This window comes from Coccomyxa subellipsoidea, assembly GCF_000258705.1.
Source record: "Coccomyxa subellipsoidea C-169, whole genome shotgun sequence".
Classification (NCBI taxonomy): domain Eukaryota; kingdom Viridiplantae; phylum Chlorophyta; class Trebouxiophyceae; family Coccomyxaceae; genus Coccomyxa; species Coccomyxa subellipsoidea.
This window is the reverse complement of record NW_005178042.1, coordinates 759682-782163: the sequence shown is the minus strand read 5'-3', so window position 1 is coordinate 782163 and position 22482 is coordinate 759682. Positions and strand designations below refer to the sequence as shown.

The 22482-nt window shown below is 51.9% G+C and overlaps 5 protein-coding genes across 5 annotated transcripts; 1 reads left to right on the top strand and 4 right to left on the bottom strand.

The window, feature by feature from the left end:
• Positions 1–246: 246 nt before the first annotated feature.
• On the top strand, positions 247–7130 carry COCSUDRAFT_11172 (subtilisin-like protein; the record flags this gene model as incomplete). The annotated part of the gene is made up of 14 exons (XM_005651658.1): positions 247–494; positions 811–964; positions 1198–1314; positions 1666–1866; positions 2173–2315; positions 2654–2783; positions 3136–3295; positions 3649–3797; positions 4204–4325; positions 4613–4823; positions 5355–5538; positions 5899–6087; positions 6457–6641; positions 6978–7130. 14 exons carry the CDS (start codon positions 247–249, stop codon positions 7128–7130), a joined length of 2346 nt encoding a protein of 781 aa, XP_005651715.1.
• A 1984-nt stretch (positions 7131–9114) lies between these two features.
• On the bottom strand, positions 9115–17631 carry COCSUDRAFT_64103 (hypothetical protein; the record flags this gene model as incomplete). The annotated part of the gene is made up of 17 exons (XM_005651657.1): positions 17496–17631; positions 17212–17309; positions 16837–16967; positions 16518–16655; positions 16110–16268; positions 15793–15914; positions 15408–15525; positions 15187–15238; positions 14703–14860; positions 14340–14442; positions 13009–13238; positions 12429–12620; positions 11788–12057; positions 11333–11503; positions 11012–11152; positions 10485–10595; positions 9115–9228 (listed from the first exon to the last, which is right to left on the bottom strand). Exons 2-17 carry the CDS (start codon positions 17267–17269, stop codon positions 9115–9117), a joined length of 2268 nt encoding a protein of 755 aa, XP_005651714.1. The 5' UTR covers positions 17270–17309; positions 17496–17631.
• Positions 17632–17941: 310 nt separating this feature from the next.
• On the bottom strand, positions 17942–18468 carry COCSUDRAFT_83445 (hypothetical protein; the record flags this gene model as incomplete). The annotated part of the gene is made up of 2 exons (XM_005652312.1): positions 17942–18097; positions 18394–18468. The coding sequence occupies 2 exons, from the start codon at positions 18466–18468 to the stop codon at positions 17942–17944; spliced, it is 231 nt and encodes a 76-aa protein (XP_005652369.1).
• A 729-nt stretch (positions 18469–19197) lies between these two features.
• COCSUDRAFT_31941 (hypothetical protein) lies at positions 19198–20272 on the bottom strand. Its single transcript, XM_005651656.1, has 4 exons — positions 20085–20272; positions 19740–19944; positions 19507–19639; positions 19198–19408 (listed from the first exon to the last, which is right to left on the bottom strand). The coding sequence occupies exon 2, from the start codon at positions 19895–19897 to the stop codon at positions 19742–19744; it is 156 nt and encodes a 51-aa protein (XP_005651713.1). The 5' UTR covers positions 19898–19944; positions 20085–20272; the 3' UTR covers positions 19198–19408; positions 19507–19639; positions 19740–19741.
• A 370-nt stretch (positions 20273–20642) lies between these two features.
• On the bottom strand, positions 20643–22004 carry COCSUDRAFT_64101 (Prefoldin-domain-containing protein). Its single transcript, XM_005651655.1, has 4 exons — positions 21761–22004; positions 21404–21610; positions 21212–21315; positions 20643–21049 (listed from the first exon to the last, which is right to left on the bottom strand). Exons 2-4 carry the CDS (start codon positions 21588–21590, stop codon positions 20891–20893), a joined length of 450 nt encoding a protein of 149 aa, XP_005651712.1. The 5' UTR covers positions 21591–21610; positions 21761–22004; the 3' UTR covers positions 20643–20890.
• Between the last annotated feature and the right edge of the window lie 478 nt (positions 22005–22482).

The following is a 22482-nucleotide window of genomic DNA, read 5'->3' as shown; positions in this document are numbered from 1 at the left end:
CAGCCTCTGGCAAGAGAATGGCGATGTGCATGCAGCCGTGAAGAAGCGGCCCGGCAGGTACATTCATTAAGACCAGCGCGGACATTCATTATGACTAGCCCTCATCGGTGTTTCACGGGCATCTTTGACCTGAAGCTTGATCGTCTTGATTACCCCTGCTTCAATTCATTTGCCACCTGACAAAAGTGGGAGTTCTGTACGTATGGTGTGTTGCTTACCTGTACTGTACTGAGGATAATAGTGTGCATGGCATGCAGATTATGCACAAGGCCAACGATAGGACTTGATGACGAGGATGGCGACTTGTGGGATCTAGAGCGGGGCAACCGGACAGGGGCAGCCCAGCAGCGGCGGCAGCTGCTGTCGAAGAACAGCGTGACGGCCGCATTCTCTGCGCAGAGCCTCTGGTCTGCCGGATTTCAGGGCAAGGGCGTGAAGATGGGGGTCTTTGACACCGGCATCCGCCAAGACCACCCCCACGTGAAGAACATCAAGTGGGCATGCCCTCCAACGCTGCCAACTAAATTCTGCATTTCCCCCCTTCTGCATAGCCAGATCAGGTGTGATCAACATTTGCAGGTGAGGCACGGTGCAGTGCTGTTGCAGACATGCATTGCCAGAGGCTCGCGCTGAGGCAGAGTATGCCATGCGCAGTAGCTTCCATGTGTCTACTCATCCCACAGCGTGCTTTTGTCGGCTGACAATATGAGAAGGAGAGTGTCGTGAGCAGTGATGCATGGTGGGCACTGTATTCTACGGTTCTCGACTGGCTATGTTCATAATGGGGAATTAACATAAGGGTTGGTGCAGGGAGCGCACCAATTGGACGCATGAACCAACGTTGGAGGATGGGCTGGGGCACGGCACCTTTGTGGCCGGTGTGGTGGCTGGCAGCGATGCAGCCTGCCCTGGGTTTGCTGCAGAAGTGGACATCCACACCTTCCGGGTCTTCACCAATGACCAGGTGGGGCAGCTGCCCAGCCCTGCACTCCCGGCGCAAACGTAGCACCTCAAAACACTTCTTCTGAAGGTTCCTGCTAATCCCGCCAGATCATGCCTGCAGCCAGCAAGATTGAGAACATTCAAAAACATGAGGGCATACATCATGGCTCATGTGCACAAGGCTACAAGATGAATCTTGCTAGGTTGCTCTATATCTTGGGCGGCGAAATATTCAATAGAAGATTGGGGTGGCAGGTGTCCTTCACATCATGGTTCTTGGATGCATTCAACTATGCCATCGCCACGGAGATGAATGTGGTCAATCTCAGCATTGGTGGGCCGGACTACCTGGACCAACCATTTGTCGAGAAGGTGAGGACTGAAATTGCTGACCGTTTCTCGCTGGGGTGATCAGATCCCTATCAGGATCTACTCTGCTTCTCATGCCCCTCACATGCTGCTGTCGCCATGCAATAGCGGGAATGGCAGGCCCCCATTCGAGACCACGGACGTAGCAAGCAGCATGAAATGTCCACAGTTTACCCTGCTGTTCAATTCTCATCAGTACATTAGAGGGTAAAAGTTTGAGAATTCTGGCAGTTTCTCATCAAGACGCAACAAGAGGAGCAGACTTGCAGATTCAGGACCAATGGCAATGGGCTGAGTTCAGCAACTTCATAAAAAGAGCACGCCGGGACTCTCCTTTCTTACTCTGTGGGCCAGGTGTGGGAGATCACCAGCAATGGCATAATAATGGTGAGTGCGATCGGCAACGACGGGCCGCTGTACGGGACGCTGAACAACCCGGCTGACCAGAACGACGTGCTGGGCGTTGGCGGCATCGATTACGCTGACAAGATTGCGTCCTTCTCCAGCCGGGGCATGTCCACCTGGGAGCTGCCGCGCGGCTACGGCCGCTCCAAGGTGGGAAAGCAGAGCTTGGGGGTCCGCTGCATGCTCGCAACAGGAACACTCGAGGACCATCTTCTTCTCGAGTGAGCTGCATTTGACCCTGGGGTTTGGCTGCATGCATGCAGCATTCAAGACACACATAATTCTTTGGGGGTCTACCAATACCTTTCATTCTTATTTTGAAAATGGTTCCAGGATTTGCAGGGGTATACGACTGCAGCGGCAGTCAAGTGTTCAGGCAGCAAAATAGCATATCTGGGGACTTTCTCAAAGAATGCACAAGCATGACGGGCTTGAGGTGTTGCGTATCTGCTGCAGCCGGATGTGGTGGCGTACGGGCGGGATGTGATGGGCAGCCGCATCCAGGGCGGCTGCCGCAGTCTCTCCGGCACCTCCGTCGCGTCACCCGTTGTCGCCGGAGCCGTCTGCCTGCTCGCCAGCGTTGTACCTGAGGCCCGCAGGTGCCCCCCATGTCCATGAATGCACTGCAGAAGGGCGCCAGGCATGTCTGCCTGTTGCCTCTCCTCGCTATCGGTCTTCAGATATACTAGACCGGGTGCCTCTTTAAGCGCTACGCACACCTGACGACAGGGTTCCTAGGATGCCGACATGTACATAGCGTCTCCCTGTTTCAAGGCGGCCACTTTGGCTTCTGAGACTTGCACAGAGCACCGGCATGGAATACCAACAACTTTTCCATTGATGTGGTCAGCACAAGCATCATGGTGAGGGGGAAATGTGCATGGACGTAGTGATGAAGAAATAATTTGAAATTGAGGGGCGACATGTTCATGCACAGGTGGCACATGAAGGGGGGTATCCTGAACCCGGCCAGCATGAAGCAGGCACTAGTGGAGGGCGCTGTGCGCATCCCTGGCATCAACCTCTACGAGCAGGGAGCCGGCAAAATGAACCTGCTCAATTCCATGGTGCAGTCTCCTCCCCTTTCCCCCCTTTGGATGCTGCTGAAGACACTTTTTCTCATCTTGACATGCATGCACTGCTCCTTGCACAACAAATTCTCGGATGACCAGACTCGGAAGTGTTTCCTTGGATTTTGCTGACGGCACTTGCCTTCATCTTGACATGCATGCACTGTCCTGTCCACGACCACTTGATATGCCCAGACTGGCGCCCGTTCCCTAGGATGCAAGATTTTACCAATCGCACAGCACTCCTGGACTCTCCAAAACACGCCCTAGTGGATGCAAGCTTGTGCTTGCGCCAGGCATTCCTCTGAACAATTATTAATAATGTGGGCTGCCACCTGTGGTGCAACAGGAGATCCTGCAGAAGTACGAGCCGCGCGCGTCGGTGGTGCCGGCTGAGCTAAACTTCATGGACTGCCCCTACATGTGGCCCTTCTGCACGCAGCCCCTCTACGCTGGCGCGATGCCCCTCATGTTCAACGCCACCGTCCTCAACGGCATGGGCCTCACAGGTGGGGGCTGCAGCTCATCTGGTTCTGGACAAATATTGCCACCTGAGCTTTCAAGGGCCCGAATTTACCTTATTTTCATGTTGTGTCGTGTTCCGCATGTGCAGGAGGAGGCTCTAACCCCATTTTCATTTTGTACATGAATTTCTATTGTAGCAATGAGAGTTGTCAGAGGCACTAGCAGTGCTTGGTGCACAGAAAACATAGCGGCCAAGCGTGCCTGCCTTTGTTGTGCTAGCGCATGTAGGCCGTGGTCTGTGCGGAGGGAAATTTCAGAATTAGGGGTGCATAAATGGCTCCTCCGCCCAAACGGCACTGTACTGGACGCAGTGAACGGTTGCATATGCTGTGCGCAGGGGTGTTTGCGGAGGAGCCGACGTTTATATCCAAGAACGAGGGCGGCCGGCTGCTGGACGTGCGCTTTGAGCACAGCAACCTGATGTGGCCCTGGTCGGGCTTCCTCGCACTCTACATCCGCGTGGCCCCCGAGGGCGCCACCTTCAAGGTGCTGCCGCCTGCCCCCATCTCAAAGCAGGAAAAACACAATACGAGGCGCCATGTTGAACTTTAGGGCATGGTTGATCACACAGATGCCCTGCCATTGTGAAGACAAGGGTTAGGCCCACCCCAAAAGCAATAGTTTTGTGCTGCCGCCCCCTTTTTGAAGCTCACCGACAACACCGCTTTGAGACGGTGAAGTGCAAAGTACTTATGAGATAGGTAGGACACTTGTGTAGAGAGCGTACAGCAGAGCTTGATTGATTGGGCAACACTGCCGTAAGCTCTGCCACGAAGCTGTCCTATTCATCTCACAATGGGGAGCCTGCATGCTTCTTTATGTTACAGAGGTGCGTGCATGTGACGAATTAGGTCCGCCTGATCGATCTGAGCGGTGTTGCTGTGCGTGTCAGGGGGTGGCGACTGGGGAGGTGGCGCTGGTGATAGAGTCACCGCCGGAGCGCGGTGAGAAGCAGAAGCGGCGCAGCACCGTCAAGCTGGGCATCAAGCTGGAAATTATCCCCACACCCCCCAGGTCTGACCCTCTCATGCCTTTATTTTGCACACTGCTTGGTCAGAGGAAGCTCCTTGCTGAGCCAAATCCAATACTCCCGTCAGCTGTCATGCATTTTGCTATGACAGTTGATGGGTCAATGTACCTAGAAACAAACGTGTGGCTGCTGCAAGAAGGGTAGATTTGGGAGCAAGTTCTATGCAGCCCTCGAGGCCTATCAGGTCTGACTACTTCATATACATGGGGAAAATATGGTATCTCCCCTTGGCCTATCATGCAACATGGTGATGAAACGATGGGCTGCGCAGGGAGCGGCGCATCCTGTGGGACCAGTTCCATTCGCTGCGATACCCCCCGGCCTACATTCCGCGCGACTCCCTGGACGTGCGCAATGACATCCTGGACTGGCACGGCGACCACCCGCACACCAACTACCACGATATGTTCAACGCCCTGCGAGCCGCGGGCTGGTTCCTCGAAGTCCTTGGCTCGCCCCTCACCTGCTTCGATGCCTCGCAGGTGGCCCTGCCTTCCTTCCTCCTGCGCGCAATTATTGATCACCGTAGTCTAGTGCTTGTCGGGGGAGCTTTTCTGCTCAGCAGTGGTTCCATTAGCCTGAGCTGGCAGTTAGCCAGATGCTCACCTAGCTGGGGCTTTTGCCCAAAACACAGCCACAATTTGGGTGGATTTCTGGGGAAACCGCCCGAGATGAGTCAGCAATCCACACCATTGACGAGCACTTCCACGATCAAGCTAGAGATCTCCAATATAGGCGGCCGCATCTTGCCCCTAAGTCTCAGGCGCAAGAAGTGGCCGCGGGCCTCGGATTTCTAGCTTCATGATTTCTCCTGCATTTCTTGTTAATTGTGGCTCTGCATGCTGCTGCTGATGCTCATTTGCACGCTAGCCGGCCGTTTCCCCCAGGCAGAGATTCCTATCAAACATGCAACGGCACAAGCAAACAAGCATTGGCCAAATGCGCTGTCATCGCGGGTGGTCAGATCCATTGCCGTTTGCCGATTTTAAAGCTGTGCGTGCTCTCGCGCGCAGTATGGGGCGCTGCTGATGGTGGACCTGGAGGAGGAGTATTATCCGGAGGAGATAGCCAAGCTGGAGGCTGACGTGGAGGCGGGCCTAGGGCTGATCGTGTTTGGGGAGTGGTACAATGTGGACACCATGGTCAAGATGCGCTTCTTCGACGATAACACCCGCTCCTGGTGGACACCCATCACCGGTGAGTAATGACTCCCTTCGGTGCCATGCTCTTTGCGGGTGCAACTGCGCCTGATGCTGGTCCTCACTTGCCCGCGTGAATGGCGCTGCAGCAAACTTAATAATATATGCGAAGTAGAGAGGCAGCTCTTCCAGCACAGCACTTGAGGCAATCTCTAAATCTTTGAGAGAGGTGGTTGTTTGTGCTGGGCCCTCTTTTCAAGCGGCAACTTGTACGTCCCAAGAACTTGAGGCTCATGCAAGAATTCTGCCTGTTGGGTTCCCCAAAAAAAATTACAGCCGTTGGTACAGCATCCAGGACGCAGGAGAAGCTTATGCTTGACTCCTACTGTAATTAAATGTGCTCGCATGCATGCGGCAGGCGGCGCGAACGTGCCGGCGCTGAACGATCTGCTGGCGCCGTACGGGATCGCGTTTGGGGACGCGGTACTCGAGGGCCAGGCCACAATTGATGGCGAGCAGGTGTTCTACGCGAGCGGCGCCAATCTTGTGCGCTTCCCAGCCGGCGGCCACCTGCACGCTCTCGCCCTCGGAGACAAGGCAGCCACCGGTGCGCGCACCACATCCCTCTCACCCCCCACGTGGCCCCTTTTCCCTTATATTCCCTTAAATGCCTGTGAAGAAAACGCACACCATCTTTGGCAGCATGCTGTGAGGCAGTGACAGTGATGTAAGCCTGGGGTGCAATACATTATCTCCCAGGGAGTACATGCCTCTGGCACTGCGTGCAAGTGTCTTCATGCAATCTGGTGAAATGTGCCAAATGTCGCTTGCGTTGTATGTGGTCCGAAAATCTCCTTTGCATACAGTGTACCCTTGCCAATCCAGCAAACGCCACAGATTCCTTGGTTCCGTTTAGCGCTGCCTGATTTGCTTTGAGCCGTCAGGTATCACCATTATATGTTTTTTTTTTGCCTAGGCACGGCGCGGTCGGCGGGCCGGTTTGGCACGGCGGCGTCGGGCGGGCTGCACGCAGTGCTGGGCCTGACGGAGCACAAGGGCGGCCGCGTGGCAGTCTACGGCGACAGCAACTGCCTCGACAGCAGCCACATGCGCTCGCCCTGCTTCCGCCTGCTCGCCAAGCTGCTGCAGTACGTCGCCACGGTGAGTCGCAAGCCCGCTCGCCATGTCGCTGTACATCCGGTTGGGTGCAGCATGTGCTTAGTAATGTCTGCTTGGCTCCCTGCACATGCATGCTCTGCAACAACTTTTGCGCTGTGAGTTTTAAGTCGTGATTAGTAAGGCGTGAATTTTCCAGAGACTGTAAGATATTCAGGCTGCCATCTCTTCATCATCATTGCCCCAGGGCCTGCTGGCTTGCCTTATCCCTGGCCGAATCGACAGTCCCAATCCTATAATTTACTGCAAGCTTGGTGAATAAGAGATATCTGCATGCAGACCACCAAAATATAAAATGGTCCTACCTTGTTCCATGTGCAGGGCAAGGTGGAGGCCTCATCCTCGCTGCTGGCGCCGGAGGCGAAGTTGAGCGAGGCGTTGGGCAGCGAAGCCATGCTCCTGCCGCAGCGGCGTTCCGACGTGGACGCGGCGCCTTTCTCCGCAGTGCTCACTGCACAGGCACGCCCCACCTAAATTTTTTTGACTGTAAAGCAAACTGTCATGTGACGTACTCCCCCCAACACCTGTAATTCATTGCCCCGATTCAAATGCGTGAAATTCTCTTCTGGGCCTCCCACTTGATATGTTAATATCCGGGAAATTGATAGGCAATATGTGAGGATCTGAGTTTGTTGGCGCAGATGATGTGCCACCCCAATGCGCCATTGGAATTCCAGCAGCACCCCATGCCCGGCCGCAACGCGCAGCCCGACGACCGCGCGGTGCGCATAAGCAACCCCTGGAATAGCCCTCAGGGCCTGACCCTCATAAGGGCCCGCTAAGCCAACTGCAGGTTTCTCTGAGGAGCAGTGTAGGCGCAGACAGGACTTTGTGAGCCGCTGGTTCTTGGAATGTGATCCAGGACAAGCTATTTTTGTCGCATTCCCGAAACCAGCTTGCTAAATAGTCTTCTTGGCCACCTACGTATGTCTTTCCTTCAGTAGTGAATATCCTCTCATGGTAGTTTCAGCCGCCAAAGTGGACAGAGTACCTTTCAGAGCAAAGTTTGGAAGTCCGGATGTGACTTTTGTGAGCGGCAAGGGTGCACACGCTTGAAGGGAGCTTCTCTAGGGCTGGACAGCCTCCCACAAATTGTTATACACCTTCCAAGCTTCCTCAACACAGCGCACCGTCTGCATGTGCGCAGGCCGCAGTGACAAAGATGCGCAACGATGGGGTGGTGGTCCCGCTGCGGCGGCAGGCGCCGGCCAATGCCTCGGGGGACCTCGAAGGAACTCCCCGGGAGACGGACCCGGCTGCCGCCTCCGGCGCAGCCGTAAACCCGCTCACCGGCATTGATCCCGATCTGGCCGACAACGCAGCGGCCGGGGCGGCATTGACGAGAGGGAAGGGTGAGGAAAAGAAGCAAAAGGGGGCGGGCGGAAAGCTAGAGAAGGGGGACGTGCCCCCCGCTCCGGTGGCGCAAGGGGAATATAGCGAGCAGCGGGGGGTCGTGGGGGTCCCCATTGCGGAGGCCTTTGGGAATGCCTCGGCCAACGGCACCTGGTCAGATGCGCTGGGCTCGCAGGTCGGCAAGGGCAAGGTGAGCAGTGTCTCCCTTGCAGAGCATGTGATCATTGGCTGACTGGCTTTTGTGCACTTTCGATGTTTTGCAAGAAATGTATTCTGGGGTGCCCCACTGAAGAGGTCATTTTAGGCCTGAAGATCCAGATGATTACGTACACAACAGATCCGTTGTCAGCGGGGATGCAGTCTCACTGCATGCTTAAGGCTAGACAGGAAATAGGCATGCTATGTTTGCGGGATACGGTGCAGGTGGTGATTGTGCACATGTCATTGCAGGGGAAGCGAGGGGCCATCAGCAGCAGCCTAAACTGGTTCGGGCAGGTGACAGACAAGGACAGCAGCCAGCCGACGCCGGCCAAGGCGCGGCGGAAACGAACGCTGTTTCTGGACACCATGCAGTTCATGCCTCAGGTGCAGGCCTGCTGTCACTATGTGTAGTGCAACAGGCAAAAAGTTCACAATCAGTGTTTTGCCAGCCGAAAGAGGCAGGAGCGCTTGGAATGTCACGGTGTCTTATTGATTGGGATGCTGGCCCGAGACCTTTTGGATGTCCGGCACATGATTGACTGTTCACATTTGCATCCCTGTCACAGCAGTAATTCTGAAAGCCAGCCTTGAAATGGCTTGTCAAGCTTGCAGAGGTCGGCTAGGAAGATCATCCCTTGGGAACTCCCCGAATTCCTGGCGATGTGCTGTGATGGCATTCATGCACCTTTTTGCTCAAGCTCCGGTTGTGTCATTGCGCAGCTTCTGGCGGTGGCTGGCGCGTTGGCGGTGCTGGGCCTGTGGACGCTGAGCCGCCGCGTCTCGCGCGGCCGTCAGCCGGCGCCGACCAGCCCCTCCCGGCCCTCTGAGGCCCTCGGCGCGACCGCCTTCCTGCGCTCCCGCGCCCGCCATTCCAATGAGTAGCAGACCTGCCGGCAATACGCTTCTATGTCGTAGAGGCCACCTGCATGCTCGGGTGCGTGAGATAGGAGCTGCCCTCTGGCGATGAGGCTTCTAGGGGCACACACCAGAGCGCCCGCCACTCCAACGAGTTGCCCGCCTACCAGCATTCTGGTGATCAGGCTTCTAGGTGCAGGCCTTAACCAATTGGTGTCAGTAAGAGCCACACCACATCAACCATGTGCCAGTACCGGCAATGCTTGGGACAACCATGCCTCTAGGCGCATGCAGCGGCCCAAGCGAATGACCTAGCATCTGGTGTACAACCCCTGAGGCGATTTCAGGCGCATGCAAATGCACGAGCTGTATCAATGAGCAGTTGCCCTCTGGCAATGAAGCTCCTAGGCACAAGCAAGAGTGCAGCTGGGCCTGCAAACCCTCTACTGCGTGTTTGGGTGTGCAACTGGGAGCATCAGCTGCTGCAGCTGTTACTATAGTCACAACACTCTCATGCCCGCTTGATTGAGCTGATGCTGCTGCAAATCTTTATTGTCTGAATAGCGAGAGCTGGGGGCGCTGTATGAATTGCAGTGCACAGGTGTAGTTGTTCAAAAGGCACTGCAGTTGTGTGACTGTCTGATTAAGCTACTTTAGAGTAGTACGAAACATGATTGACATGAGCTCAATGATGACCCGTGAGAGATGCTTGGGTGCATGATGTTGACGGACTGTGCTGAAAGGATTAAGTGTTGGAACACATAACGGCAAATACATTGCCGCACGGTGATTTACAACAAGAATCAAAGTGTTCTCTTTAATGACCGCTAGATAGGAAGACATCTTCTCAGCTCCCCTGTGCATATCAATGAATTACACGAACTCAGGGTTGATCCAAAATCCCTCATAAAATTTGCATCGGCATGCATCCACCAAAACAGGGAACAATGTGATGCAGCTGCAGCTTCCATCAATGTGCACGAGCTGCACAACAATGATTGCTGCAGCATGCAAGGTCTGCTGACCTTGCAACACACTTGACTACAAAGCTAACCAGAATTCAAACGGAAGCTTGGCAGCGACAGGCCAGGCAACGAACATATACTGCAGATACTGTCTTCAAATTCAGGCTGCTTGCCCCACCCAGTATGTCTTCAAGCCGCTGACCTCACTAAATCTGCTGAGGGCTCACTCCAGGTGCTGCTACTAGTAGTCATCAGGCCTCAGGCGCTTTTGGGCATTTGCACGCTATGAGGTTGTTGATGGCTGTCTGATGATTCTGCAATACAGCTGCCAGCTAAGAAAAGTTCACACAAAGAGTTCCTTCAAGATAGGAAAAATATAAAATTGTCTTCAGATGACCAGTGGATCGCCGTGTTTGAATGAAGGGAACTGTCATTCAAAGACCATGAAACGCACCTGCAAGACGATTTTCTGCTCTTTCTGCGCTGCGTGTTGGTTCCGCTGCAGCCAGCCTGGCAGAGCGGTCACTACATTGCTCCTCAACACCCCATCCTCTGTGAACAGAGCCTGCACACACAGATGCTCCAAGTGTCAATCTTGCTGCAACAATGCATTGCATGCATGCCATTCAGTACAAGCATGGCGGGTACCATCAGTGGTTTCTTGTAGCCCTCTCCCCTAAAGAGCCACTACTAATTCTGAGGATGTGTCTTGCATATCCTAAGGGTATTCAAGACACAAGAGGCAGTGCAAACAATTCATGTCATGTGTACCGTACTAGAGCTAGGAGCCTGGTGTGTGAGTCAGGTCAGCAGGAAAAGGGTGTTCCCTACTTCCCCCAAGTGCAAAACACAAACAAACGCAATGTGCACAACATCCGGAGCCTGGTGCCTGATTATGGGGGAATTACTCACCTGGAAAAGGGGTGCATGCCAGGGTGCGCTCAGGCGTACAGTGTGCATGCTGCAAGGATCCTCACGCACTGACAGGCAGGGGCGCAGCAGCTGGAGGATCGTGTAGTTCAGAACCCCCAAGGGGACCCCCTCACCCTTCGCGAGCCTCAACAAGTGGTCATGTGCGCTTGTAGGCAGCATCCTCAAGACAGGCAGCAGGTCCTTTGCAACCTACGCAAACAAGAATGTTATGAAGTTCATTGATGTTGTGCATTCCAGCAGACAGAGCAAAATTGTCAGATGACAATAGGGAATTCGTGCATGGAATTTCAGGTAAAGGCTACAGCCTCCCACGCCTTCTGTCAAAGCACAGTGTGCTGAGCATGCAGAGAATGGTGAACAGAAAGGCACCTCTACAAGCAGGCTGTTGATCTCAAATTCCTGCACAAAAGCCAGCAGTTCCGCCGGGGCATTCGGGCTTCGAATGCGCCTGATGTAGTCCTGGCAGCAGGAGACTTGCATGGCAGGCAGTCTCCCGTACATGAACATGCCAAACTCTGCTGGCATCCCCGCACATGCCACCTGTAGGAATCCAACCCATGTCCCTCGTCACCAACATCCTGACTCATTGTAAGGTCGTGGAAGACCATCAGTCCTGATAGGGGATTTTCAGCGCACATACAACCACGGTTGCGTGCGTCTTGCTTGGATATGGCAATTCCAAAAAAGGGGAAGGATTTTGGCAGTCGGTACACGCACCTTGTGTGCAGACGTACCTTGCCTCTACCAGGGAATAGTATGAACAGTAACAGTAAGTATTTCATAGAAATGATCATAATAATAGTAACAATAACAATAAGAACTACCTGCATATGGGCCCAGGTCTCTGCTGCAGCTGCATCGCTGATGGAAGCAGGCATGCTGCCGCGGCTGATGCGCAGGAGCTTGCCGATGTCAAAGGGCACAGTTGCTTCTGACATGGCAGCCCCCCCTTCAGACACATTTGCCCCCACCGAGCACATGCTGCCGCCAGAGAATGCAAAGACCACTGTGTCTGGCGATTTGTTGACTAGAATCCTCCAGAGGTTGCGCGCACGATCGGCATCCTCTTTCTCACGCAGAAACCAGGCTTGCAACTGCACCAGAAAATGTTTGCATTTCCAAGCCAGAGTAGACATATGCATGCCCACTTTGTCAAGAAAGCGCATCTTTCCGCGCAGCAATTATTTGTTTTTTAAGGTTTTTGTCGAGATAATGCAGTGCAATGGTATGACCCGACCGGACCTCGTCACAGAGAAAGATGGTAGGGCGAGGCAGCTGCTGAATGATTTCGACAATTTCTCCTTCCACGCGCTCCTCAGAAACGCTCATCCTCAAAAGCTGATGATCTGAAGCCTGTAGCAACACCGTTCCAGACGTGTCAGTCTCAAGCAAATGCACAATTTCTCGGCACCCTCACGGTGGCAAGTGGATGGCAGATTGGCACAGTCAATGATGAGGGTATCACCTCGCCGCCAGCAGCCCAATTCAGCAGCGCTGTCGCGAATCGACGCAGGGCATGCGAGTATGTCTGTCCGGTGGCGATGTCATCAAAGTCAAGGCGGCAGATCAGCAGCTCATTATCTCCCCCCACTCCAAAGTTTTGGTGGCGACGCAGCACTGCTGGGAGGACCATGTTGAGCATGTTTGACTTGCCGGTCTGCATGCACACACCGTTGAAAATGTATTACTGTAATCATTGTCATTACTCGCTATTTCTGCCTAGAGGCAAGGCTCATCTTGCAGACAAGCTGCAGTCAAAGGCTGCCACAATCCTACGGTAGGATTCCTACCCCTTATTAAAGTATTTGTACTATCATAAGATGAGAATGTGGCAGTGAAAGTTGTCTCCACTGCAAGCATGTGTGTCCACCGTGACCTTCAAAAAAGAGCTGCAGAGCCGGATGGCCGGTGCTGAAAGTGCATTACGTCAGATTTGCAATGAACATACAAAAAATGCTGTTTGGAGAGGGGGGTTCATCTCTTGACAGCAGGACTGCCAAATCATGACAAGACCGGCTATGTCTTGCATTGATGAATTTGCTTACCTTTATCAGCCCATTTATGAAGAGGCCTGGCAGCAGGGAGTTGCCAGTGTTCCCAAGACACTTCACGAAGATTTCCAGCCATTTCTCCAGTGACTGGACCAGAGTGCCATTTTCATCGATGAGAAACAGTGGAAATCCGCCGACGAAAATTTTCTCGCCATTGCTGTCTACCAGCAGGCTAAGAGTGTCCGTCACTTTGTGCAGCTGCGGTGCATTGCTCAGCCGCGATTCTGCACAAAACAGCCAAAGTACACATTGAAGGCACTCTGCTTCCAGGCACTTCTGCTGTGCATCTGCACTCCACTTGCGAATGATTTGAGTTGGACTTTAATTCTCAACTGCAGAGAAACGTACCTGGCGCAGGAGCAAGTACACTGCGAACATCAATCAATGGCATTACAAGTTGCTTTTCCAACCACAACAGTTACTACAAGCACACAAAGTTGCTGAGTCTCCAAAAAATGGGACTCGAGGAGCAGTTCCAGACAGTATGGCTACTTTACTTTTGAAGATTGGAGGCAGCTGCACCCTTTAATTTGTTTCTCTCTATGGCCACAGTTCCAAAAGATCACACAGAGCTCCGCCGACGCAGCAGACACAGCGGGAAAGGTGTACGCTCGTGACCACTTGCACCTGTAAATATGAAAATGGATGACTGCTCTTCTGGCTTCTCTTCTTACTCAAGCAATAACGCTGAACCAAATATTTATCGATTCCAGGAGAAAGATGAAGTGAAAAATATATGGTTTGGCTCACTTCCAGAACGTGCAGTGTCGTTCGGTTTCCCTAAACCCCTGATAATCTAGGGGACAAGGGTAATGTCAGATTTATGGTTTTTCTCATAATTTTATGATATTGTTTTAAATTATTACTACACGCTTTTTCTGCCAGAAGGCAAAGCACGTCCTGCACAGATGTAGAAAACGGCTGCCACAATCCTACCCCTTGTTGGACTCGCCAGATCAGAGCAAGACCCAATCAATCGTGGGCACAGTGCTCAGTATTTACACGGCCCCCCGCCAGGCGGGGCCAACAAGATAATGTTAACACCCAACATACAAAGACCCACATGCTCTAGCAGTAGGGTTCACTGCACATGGGTGAAGATTTTTTGAAACGTGCAACGGTTGGTCACTATCTGCATGTACGCCGTTACAGCCACGTCACAGATTCAAGCATGCACCTTGCATTAAATGCCGCTTCGCTCAACACTTGACCTCAGACATACATTGGGAATTAGTCTGCTGAGCTCATCTTCAATCTTTGAGATGCTCGCCAAATATATTAAGGAACAAGCGGGAGCCTGACTGTGGTCCCGTTTTGGTAGCTACGGGTGACTGCCTCAGTAAACTCCATGTATCTCACTCCCTGCTCAAAGGTTGTGCGCCTGACCTTTTCTGTGCCCCTGATAGCTCCCACAAACTCCTCTTCCACCTGCGCAAAGGATCATGAATCTGTAATGCAAGATCAAGCCAAGCCACATGTGCCACTTGTGAGATAAATCCCATCATTCCATCCTTCCCCAGAGGAGTGCTATGTCCATGGCCACATAATCAGGTAGATGCCAGCAGAAGTAAGAAAAACATTGCACAGCTTTGGCTTTACTAGGCTACTTATTGCCGAGGCTGGCTGCTTGTGCATGCATTGAGCAGATTAGGCTCATCCAGCAAAATGCATCATCAGTGTGTGCGCACCCGCCATGAAGCTGCCTTGTCAGCATCGATGCTGACTTCCTTGAGCTGGCCGCCCTCTGACTTAAGACCCAGCAGCAGCTTGCCGGCGTCCAGGTCCAAGTGCAGCGTTCCCTCCTTGCCATACAGTGTGTAGCCCTTCAACTGCCCTGGCACAGCACCTGTCCACAACATACTGATATAATCATTATTATTGCACACTTTCCCTGCCACGGGCGAGGTGCGTCTGCAGACAAGCTGCAGGTTGAGATTGCCACAGTTCCTACCCAACGTTGGACTCGCCAGATCCAAGCAGGACCCAATCAACCATGGGCACAGTGTATATAAACACTCGTTATCAAATTGCAAGCTACCACCTCTTGGGCTGCACGTCGTGCTTAATCTCTAAGCCCATAAAAACTGCTAAGTGGAAACTGTGCTTCAATGTGGCACGACTGCAGAAAGAATTCGCCGTGCATGCAGTAAATATGGTGAGGGCATCACTCACCTATCACGCTGCTGAAGACCAGGTGTGCTTGTGCCCCAATGGCCAGCTCTGCCTACATTCATGCATGCATGCTCAGAACTGAACTGAGCCTGTGGCCTAGACCGGGATTGTCTGAACCATGCAGGTGAGCAACTCCCCAGAATTATTATCGCATATGCACCTGCATGTCCTAATGAACACAGGCATCACAACTCTTCTGAAAAATGGAGGGATGGACACACCAGGATGTCTAGGTGGTCGGGAATGCGGACAGCTGTCGGCTCCCCAGTGTCCCCATCTGTGCGTACCTTCACCACAGTCTTTGCCTTTGCACTCACGCTGGCAGCATCCCCCAGCCACCTGCAGCGCATCAATTCAATTGACCTCCCATAGAAAGGAGGAAAGGGCATTAAGATACATAGCTCCTGTTCGTGATTCAGGTGATTCAGGGCTTGGTCTCAGTCCGCTCAAGACATGCCCCATCCTTGCATAAACTATATTATCAGTCAAGACTCTGCAGACGGACAATAAGTCACATTGTCTGTTGATTCAACCCCTGCAGCTGCTCAGCTTGTAGAAACTTGGAAGATGAACAGTGGTAATGCAGGGACAAATGTGGCAATGCACCTTTGCAGGGGCTCATAGAAGATGCCCATGACGCCAATGTTGAGGCCACTGTATCTGCTGTCTGTCCGCCAAGTCAGCGGGCTCCCCTCTGCCTCAGCAAACGTCCCCGATAGACCCTTCACCTGCAAGCAGCAAGCAATGTCCATCATCAATAGAATGTTTTTTGGACACATGAAGTAAAAGACAGCACAGGATGCTTGCCATTACAGTAGGGAGATGTTCCAGAGCTGATGTGCTAATTTAGGCTTCAGAGATGCTCACTCTACGCTCAGATTAAGTTGGCAATGTAGCTGGAAGTCTGGGGAAGGTGAGCAGACCTCCACATAGACCAGCTCGCCCAGGAGCTTTTTCTGTATGATGTCCTGGATGGTGGCATCATACTTGAAGGTGATGGGCGAAGGCACCACTTGGGTGACCAGGTGGGGGTGCCTCAGAGACTCCTGATACAGCTCCCGTGCCTCTGCTGCATTCATTGCCTGCAACAAGCCCTCCACTGAATTAGCACAGGCAGTCTCCTGATGTTTGCTTGAGAGGCACATGTAAGGCTCAGAGTGGAACAACACCAGAAACACCTCATGTACCGTACTTAATCATTTCTGACATTGTCGTGACATCATGTGAATAATGGCCCAGGACACATTTTTGCAAATTTTTACATGCTGTTTGGCGCGTCAAGTCAGGTGGCAGGCTTGCGGGGGTATTTAAGAGGATGGTGCAAGGCTCACCAGGCGAGCTTCAGTCAAGACATGCTTGCCTGCCCTCAGGGCCTCCAGCACTAGGGTCCTGTGCAGATAGGGCCAGGTTCCAATCACCACTGCATCGATGGTTGCATCCTCAATAATCTCTCGCCAGTTCCCAGTTGCCTGCACATGCAGACTCGACTGAAGATGGCATGCAGTGGCAACCAGAGTGCATTTCTGAGCAAATGAAGTGTGTTGGCACTTCTTTGCAAGCCAGCAATATTGACGCAGGGGCAGCTGCCTAAGTGAATTAGGCAGGTCCATCATCGAGTCAAAGCAGGGCATGCATGAGGAGGGTACCAACCTTGGTGATGCCAAAGGGCTCCCCAGCCTTTGCAGCGGACTCAGCAGTGCGGTTGGCAATGGCCACTACTTCCACGCCAGGAATGGCTTGCAGCTTGGGAATGTGGTGCAGCTTGGTGTTGCCCCCAGCACCTATGCACCACGGAGGACTGGGATGCTTGGCAAGGATCCCCTTTTGGACCAGAGTACAGCATCACAATGTTAATGAAGACGTTTACGAGGGGTGTGCTCTCAAGGCTGCCTGCTCACTGTCACATGCTCTTTCCTAGGTTGCAGTAATGATCATCTAGGAGCTTTGTCTTTGACCCAGGGGATATTCGTGTGAAATGGGTTCAGCCAACAAGAAAAGCATGTGAAATATCGCGTAAGAGGTCACCTATGACGCCGATGCGCAGCTTAGAACCGGTCTGCGCAGCTGCACGGATTGTAGCCATCGGAACCAGAAGGAGGGCAATACCAACTACTTAGGGCTCGCTGCAATATAAGATGGGAATAATATCAATCCTCACAATTTACGTGATGCGCTTGAGCGTCTTAAAGCGTCGTATTGGCAAAAGTGAAGTGACGTAAGGTGCAAGCCCGTCGTCAGTATCCAACGATTGATCCGCTCCCTCTTCAGAATTTGCGTCAAGACTAATCTTAAGCTTTAATGACACGCACCTTTACTTTGACCAATTGCGATCGCAAGTTGAGCTCTTGTATCAGTAATCTTGTGCACTCGATGGGTGATCTAGAGTTTTAAGATCGATCGGTCTTGACAGTTATCAAGCCAGTTGCGCGCGTCACTCCCAAGAATCTTCTTTTCTTGTCTTACAAGGAACACCCGACACACCAAAGCACAGTCTACACTCAGGTGTGTCAAGATGCTGTGTGCTCGTGACAGCACGTGCTTCATTGCAGTGGTCAGCAACATTGAAAATTTTCAAAATTTTCCGTTCAGCAATAAATTTGGACTCTTTGCCGAGATCTGGATTCAGTGCAAACCTAGTGCGACATTCCTGGTGCTGTGCCTATCGTCTCTCAAAATCTTGTGGCAGCGCGTCAGCCTTGATCATCAATGATCAAGGATCTCAGGCCATCAGGGCGGTCAGTATGAATCTAAGCACTCACTGCATGGAAAGCTTCAGTTTCATCTCATACCAGGGGTCCTTTCCATGCTCCACATCGGAGGGACCTACCATCTCGAAACCAGCTGCAGAGTAGAGCCCTATGAGGTCTTTCTTGCAGATTAGCCGCACCGTGGTCAGCTCTGGAAGTGTGTTCTGGATGATCAACACATAACCTTTCAGCATGCGTGAGGCAATTCCCTTCCTCCTCTGGCTTTCGTCCACACATACCTGAGCACCAACAATTGCCCTTAGGGTTCGTCATCTCTAGAGGAAGAAGAGCGACAAATAGATGTCTCCAGCATCCATCAAGTAATTTTCAGGACGTTTATAAGCAGTCACAGAACTCTCACCGAGTGTATACACAGGGTCTGCCCATCCTTCTCGTGATGCTGCATGGAATGATGTGTGAGTCTCTCTGCCGTGGTCAATGTCCCGCAGATGAAGCCCACAATCTCATCGGCAGGCGCAGAGCGGCTGCTCTCAGCATCCTCTCCCGACTGCAGCCGCTGCTGGACGGCCACCATGAAGGCTTCGCTAGCTGCAATATAAATACAAGTCAATTGAGCTCAAGAGCACAATAGATTTGTAAGTTAAGTATTCCTCAAAGGTGCCATTCACTGCAGGCTCGTCAACCAAAATAACGTGGCTGTCAACTCACCCTCTGACAATCTGAACTGTAAACTCTCTCTTGATGCAGCTTCATCTGCAGGATAGCCTTTCTCCTGCGTTCACAACACAGATCGCATACAGATCGCACACAGATCGCAGATCAGAGTGGGTGCATAAGCTTCTCATATTGGTCAACTCAGACTGAGACTGCAAACATCCAAATTTTGAGATACCAATTAAGAGAAAGGCGTTCACCTCCAGAGTTGCAATCCTTTCAAAATCTTCGTGGCTCGCGGGCCTGAAAAACAGGGCATTGGTGGCAGGGGTGTACATCCAGGCAATTTTGAGGTTGTTCAACTGTCGAACTCGCGTGATTGGAATAAATGGAGAGTGTTGATCTGAGTTTCTCTGTATATGCTGAAATATTGCCCTTTGATTTCACGATCGCCTTCTGAGACTATGCATGCAAAGGTGCCTGATCAGGCTTAGCCATATATGGCTCCTTGGATATCAATAGGATTCCCAGACATTTCACCAATCGCTCGTGTGAACATATCTAAGTCTTACTATCGGGAACAGTATACACTGCGTGGGATTGTTTGAGACAAAAAACAGCTGAACGTTTCTTTATCTTTTGCCATCGTGCACATGTTCGCTGGAAGCTTATCCGTGAAGAAGCGTGCATTCAAGCCACCTTCATTCAGAGCAAAGGATGATGTGCGACCAGTCGTAACAGCCACGACAGAAGCCTTGGAGCCCCCTGCTCCAGTTGCCGCAAAGCCTGCTGCCAAGAGAAGGCGCCTACTGGCTTGCCCTTCCATCACGACCAGGGACTTGCGAAGGCGTGGATTTGAGGTAGATTCTCGCGTATGATCAGATTCTCACAGGACCAGACCCATGCAGAAACATGGGATGCTCTAAGTATGCATCAGCATGCTGTGTTTCTGTTGCAGGAACCCAAACCTGCTGCAGAAATAAGCGATGAGAAAGGCGAAGCTCTTCCTGGATGGTGCCCTAGATCACTGGACGATGTCTCATGGTCCTTGAAGGATGATGCTCAAATTGTCTCTGCATGTGCTTCAGGAGGTGCAGTCTGCAGACCCCGCAATGCATGAAGAGGACCCATGCATTCTATTTCCTCCTATGCATCAATGCTGCTGCGACCATCCTTTGTTCCTACATGCAGATTTACATCAGCTCCAATGCCCCAAGGCGATCAGCATGGCCGTCCAGCCTCTTGTGACCAGGGACACAGTCCTTGCCCTGCAAGCTCACCTGGTACCCCGACAGCTCAAAGGCATTCTGCCATGCTGCAGCCAATCTTCTGCGCAAGATTGGCAGCATGCTGTATGCAGTGAAGAAAAGAGACCTTTTGTTGGGTCAGAGCAAAGGTGGGTGGCTTGCTCGTACAGTCACCTTGTCACATGTCTGCCATATTTCTTGCATCTCAACTAAATCTTTTGTACACACTGATACAAACATCTCACATGCTACTGACGTGCATTATTATAAGTAGCTCTCATGCATGCAGGGGAGCAAAGGCAGTCAATATGGTGAAGCCTCCAACATGCATTGGCAAGACGAAGGCAGACAAGGTACTGAGGCAGACCAAGATGGAAGACTTCATCAGCACGACCAGCAGAAACGCAGAGCAGAAGAAACACCACTCTCTGCCATCTGCTACAGTGTCAGCCATCAGACATGGCGATGACTGCAGAGCAGAGTTGGACCTCTCTTCTGCGATTGCTGAGCAGCTCATCATTCAAGAAGATGAGGTACAAGCCTGCGACGTTTTGCCTTTGCTTCACCTTTCAACATGCGCACAGTCACAGCGCTTTTGACATAAAAGAAAATACAAAAGACAGAAAAGGCACTGAATTTGTGCAGCTGCAACTCCTTGGTCGCTTCTGTCACAATTAGATTTGGAAGCTGCTTGCAGCAAGCTCAGCGCTGTGTCATGTGCAGTTGGAGGTGATCTGGAGGAGCCCTGAGAAGCAGCTTCAGGAGATGATGAAGGCCCCAGCCCTGCCCTTCATGCGCAGCCTGGACATGGACTTCCTCAAGACAATCTTCTGATGACGCATGGAGCAGCGCAGAACTCACTGATTTACATGGAGATGGATGGGGGTCTTGAAGCAGTACAGTATGCCATCAATGTTCACAAAGCAACTTGACCTTGGCATTATCCTCCATGCAGCATTACCCATTGATATGATGTTCCAACGTCGTATGGAAGATGTGCAGTGGAACTTTTTGACAACTTGACAACAGCAAGCTGCATGTGTTCTTTGTATCATTCATCGTCAGCATTTCTGCTGTGTTAGCTACAGGAGACTCTCAAGTCTGCTGTGTCTGTTGCACCTTCCTGCCAAGAGCTCCATTGACCTCTGTAAGTATCCGCTGCTTGTCCTTGATGGCCGTCCCTATCTGATCCAGCTGCTCCTTCAGGTACATCACCTTGCGCTTGCAGTAATCCACCCCTTCTTCTGTGCTTTTCTGCGACAGCAAGAGCACACATTAGCAAAAGTTCCGTATATACAAACATGCATGTCGAAAGAGCAAAGGGTTGAATCCCAAACGGAGTCCTGCTGTCAGGTCTGGCTTTGCATTTTAGAGCTTTTATCATGAAGACAAGTCTGATCAACTGGAAGCTCTCACCTCCATGTAGTAGCCTGTGCCAATGTCGATCAGCACAGAGTCTGTGGAAGCAAGCGTTCCAGCCACGTACAGGGAGCTCGTCAAAGGGAGCATCATAGGCTGGCCTGAGGGCACACATGCCAGCTGGTTGGTAGTCTTCTCTGGGCTGCAAAATGCATTGACAGGCTCGATGCTAAAGCCAAATGTGCGCACCCTCTTTCTGCTCACTCAGAGCCTCAACTGCTCGCCCAGAACTCCCAAACTCCCCGGCTGCCTTCTGGAGCGTTACAGAGCTCCGCACAAAGCTCTGTATCTCCTCCTCGAGCTGTTCCCTGATGCTGCTAAGCTGCTGCGCATCCAGAGTGTTGAGGTCTATTGCCTGCCGCTCCTTGGGCGGCATTATTGCTGGAGCGAATGCACCTGCATATTGTTGAGCGACTTGGGCACTCCAGGTGGGACATGAGAACAGGTGACCATGATCCGCTGAACTTCTCTTGAGCAGATGACCAGTAGCAAGATAAAAATTGTATGTGTTATCCATCTACAATCTTAGCGAGGAAGATCTCTTACCAAGGTTGTACTGTGGAATGTGTAGGCTTTCCTAGCCTGGGAATGCCTCACGCACTTGTTGATCTGATGTTGGATCTAACAACAATATATTATTTGGACTATTTTGTACTTGTCTGGTGCCTGCTCTGCTGAGTATTGGTGCAAAGGGGAGCCTGATGGTGCGATAACTGATGCGGCCAGTGCCTGATCGCTCTCCTCAAGATGGGGATGAAGGAGGAATAGAGCAGGGGTTGTCAAGTAATTCTCTTTATTGTAAGAGTCAAAATAAATTCTTGAGTGAGGAGAAAGCATCTGTCGTGACCGCTCAAGGACCTGGAACGCCGATTGATTTTTGGCAGTGCGCCCTCTGGCATGCAGTGCGATGCTCTCCCATTGCAACTTTATCTAAAGAGATGACCGATCCGGTGTAGCGAACGTCTAAAGCAAGGTCGTGGATACGAATTATTGTGCGCAGTACTGAAATGAGGGATTAAAGGGGTGCAAAGCCTCCAAGAGAGACTGACGAGGTAAGGCATGGTTGCTATATTGACTCCAATGGATTAAGATTCAGTCTTGTTGGCTTTATACAGGCCCCAAAATATGAAAAATATCTTTGTAGTGTCCATACATTGGTATTTTAGCATTGCACAATTGAGCAGATGTAGTAGAAGTAGTTGCATGACAAGCACAATAGGATTCTTTACAAGCAAACGGCCTGCCAATGCGGATATGAATGTTGTACG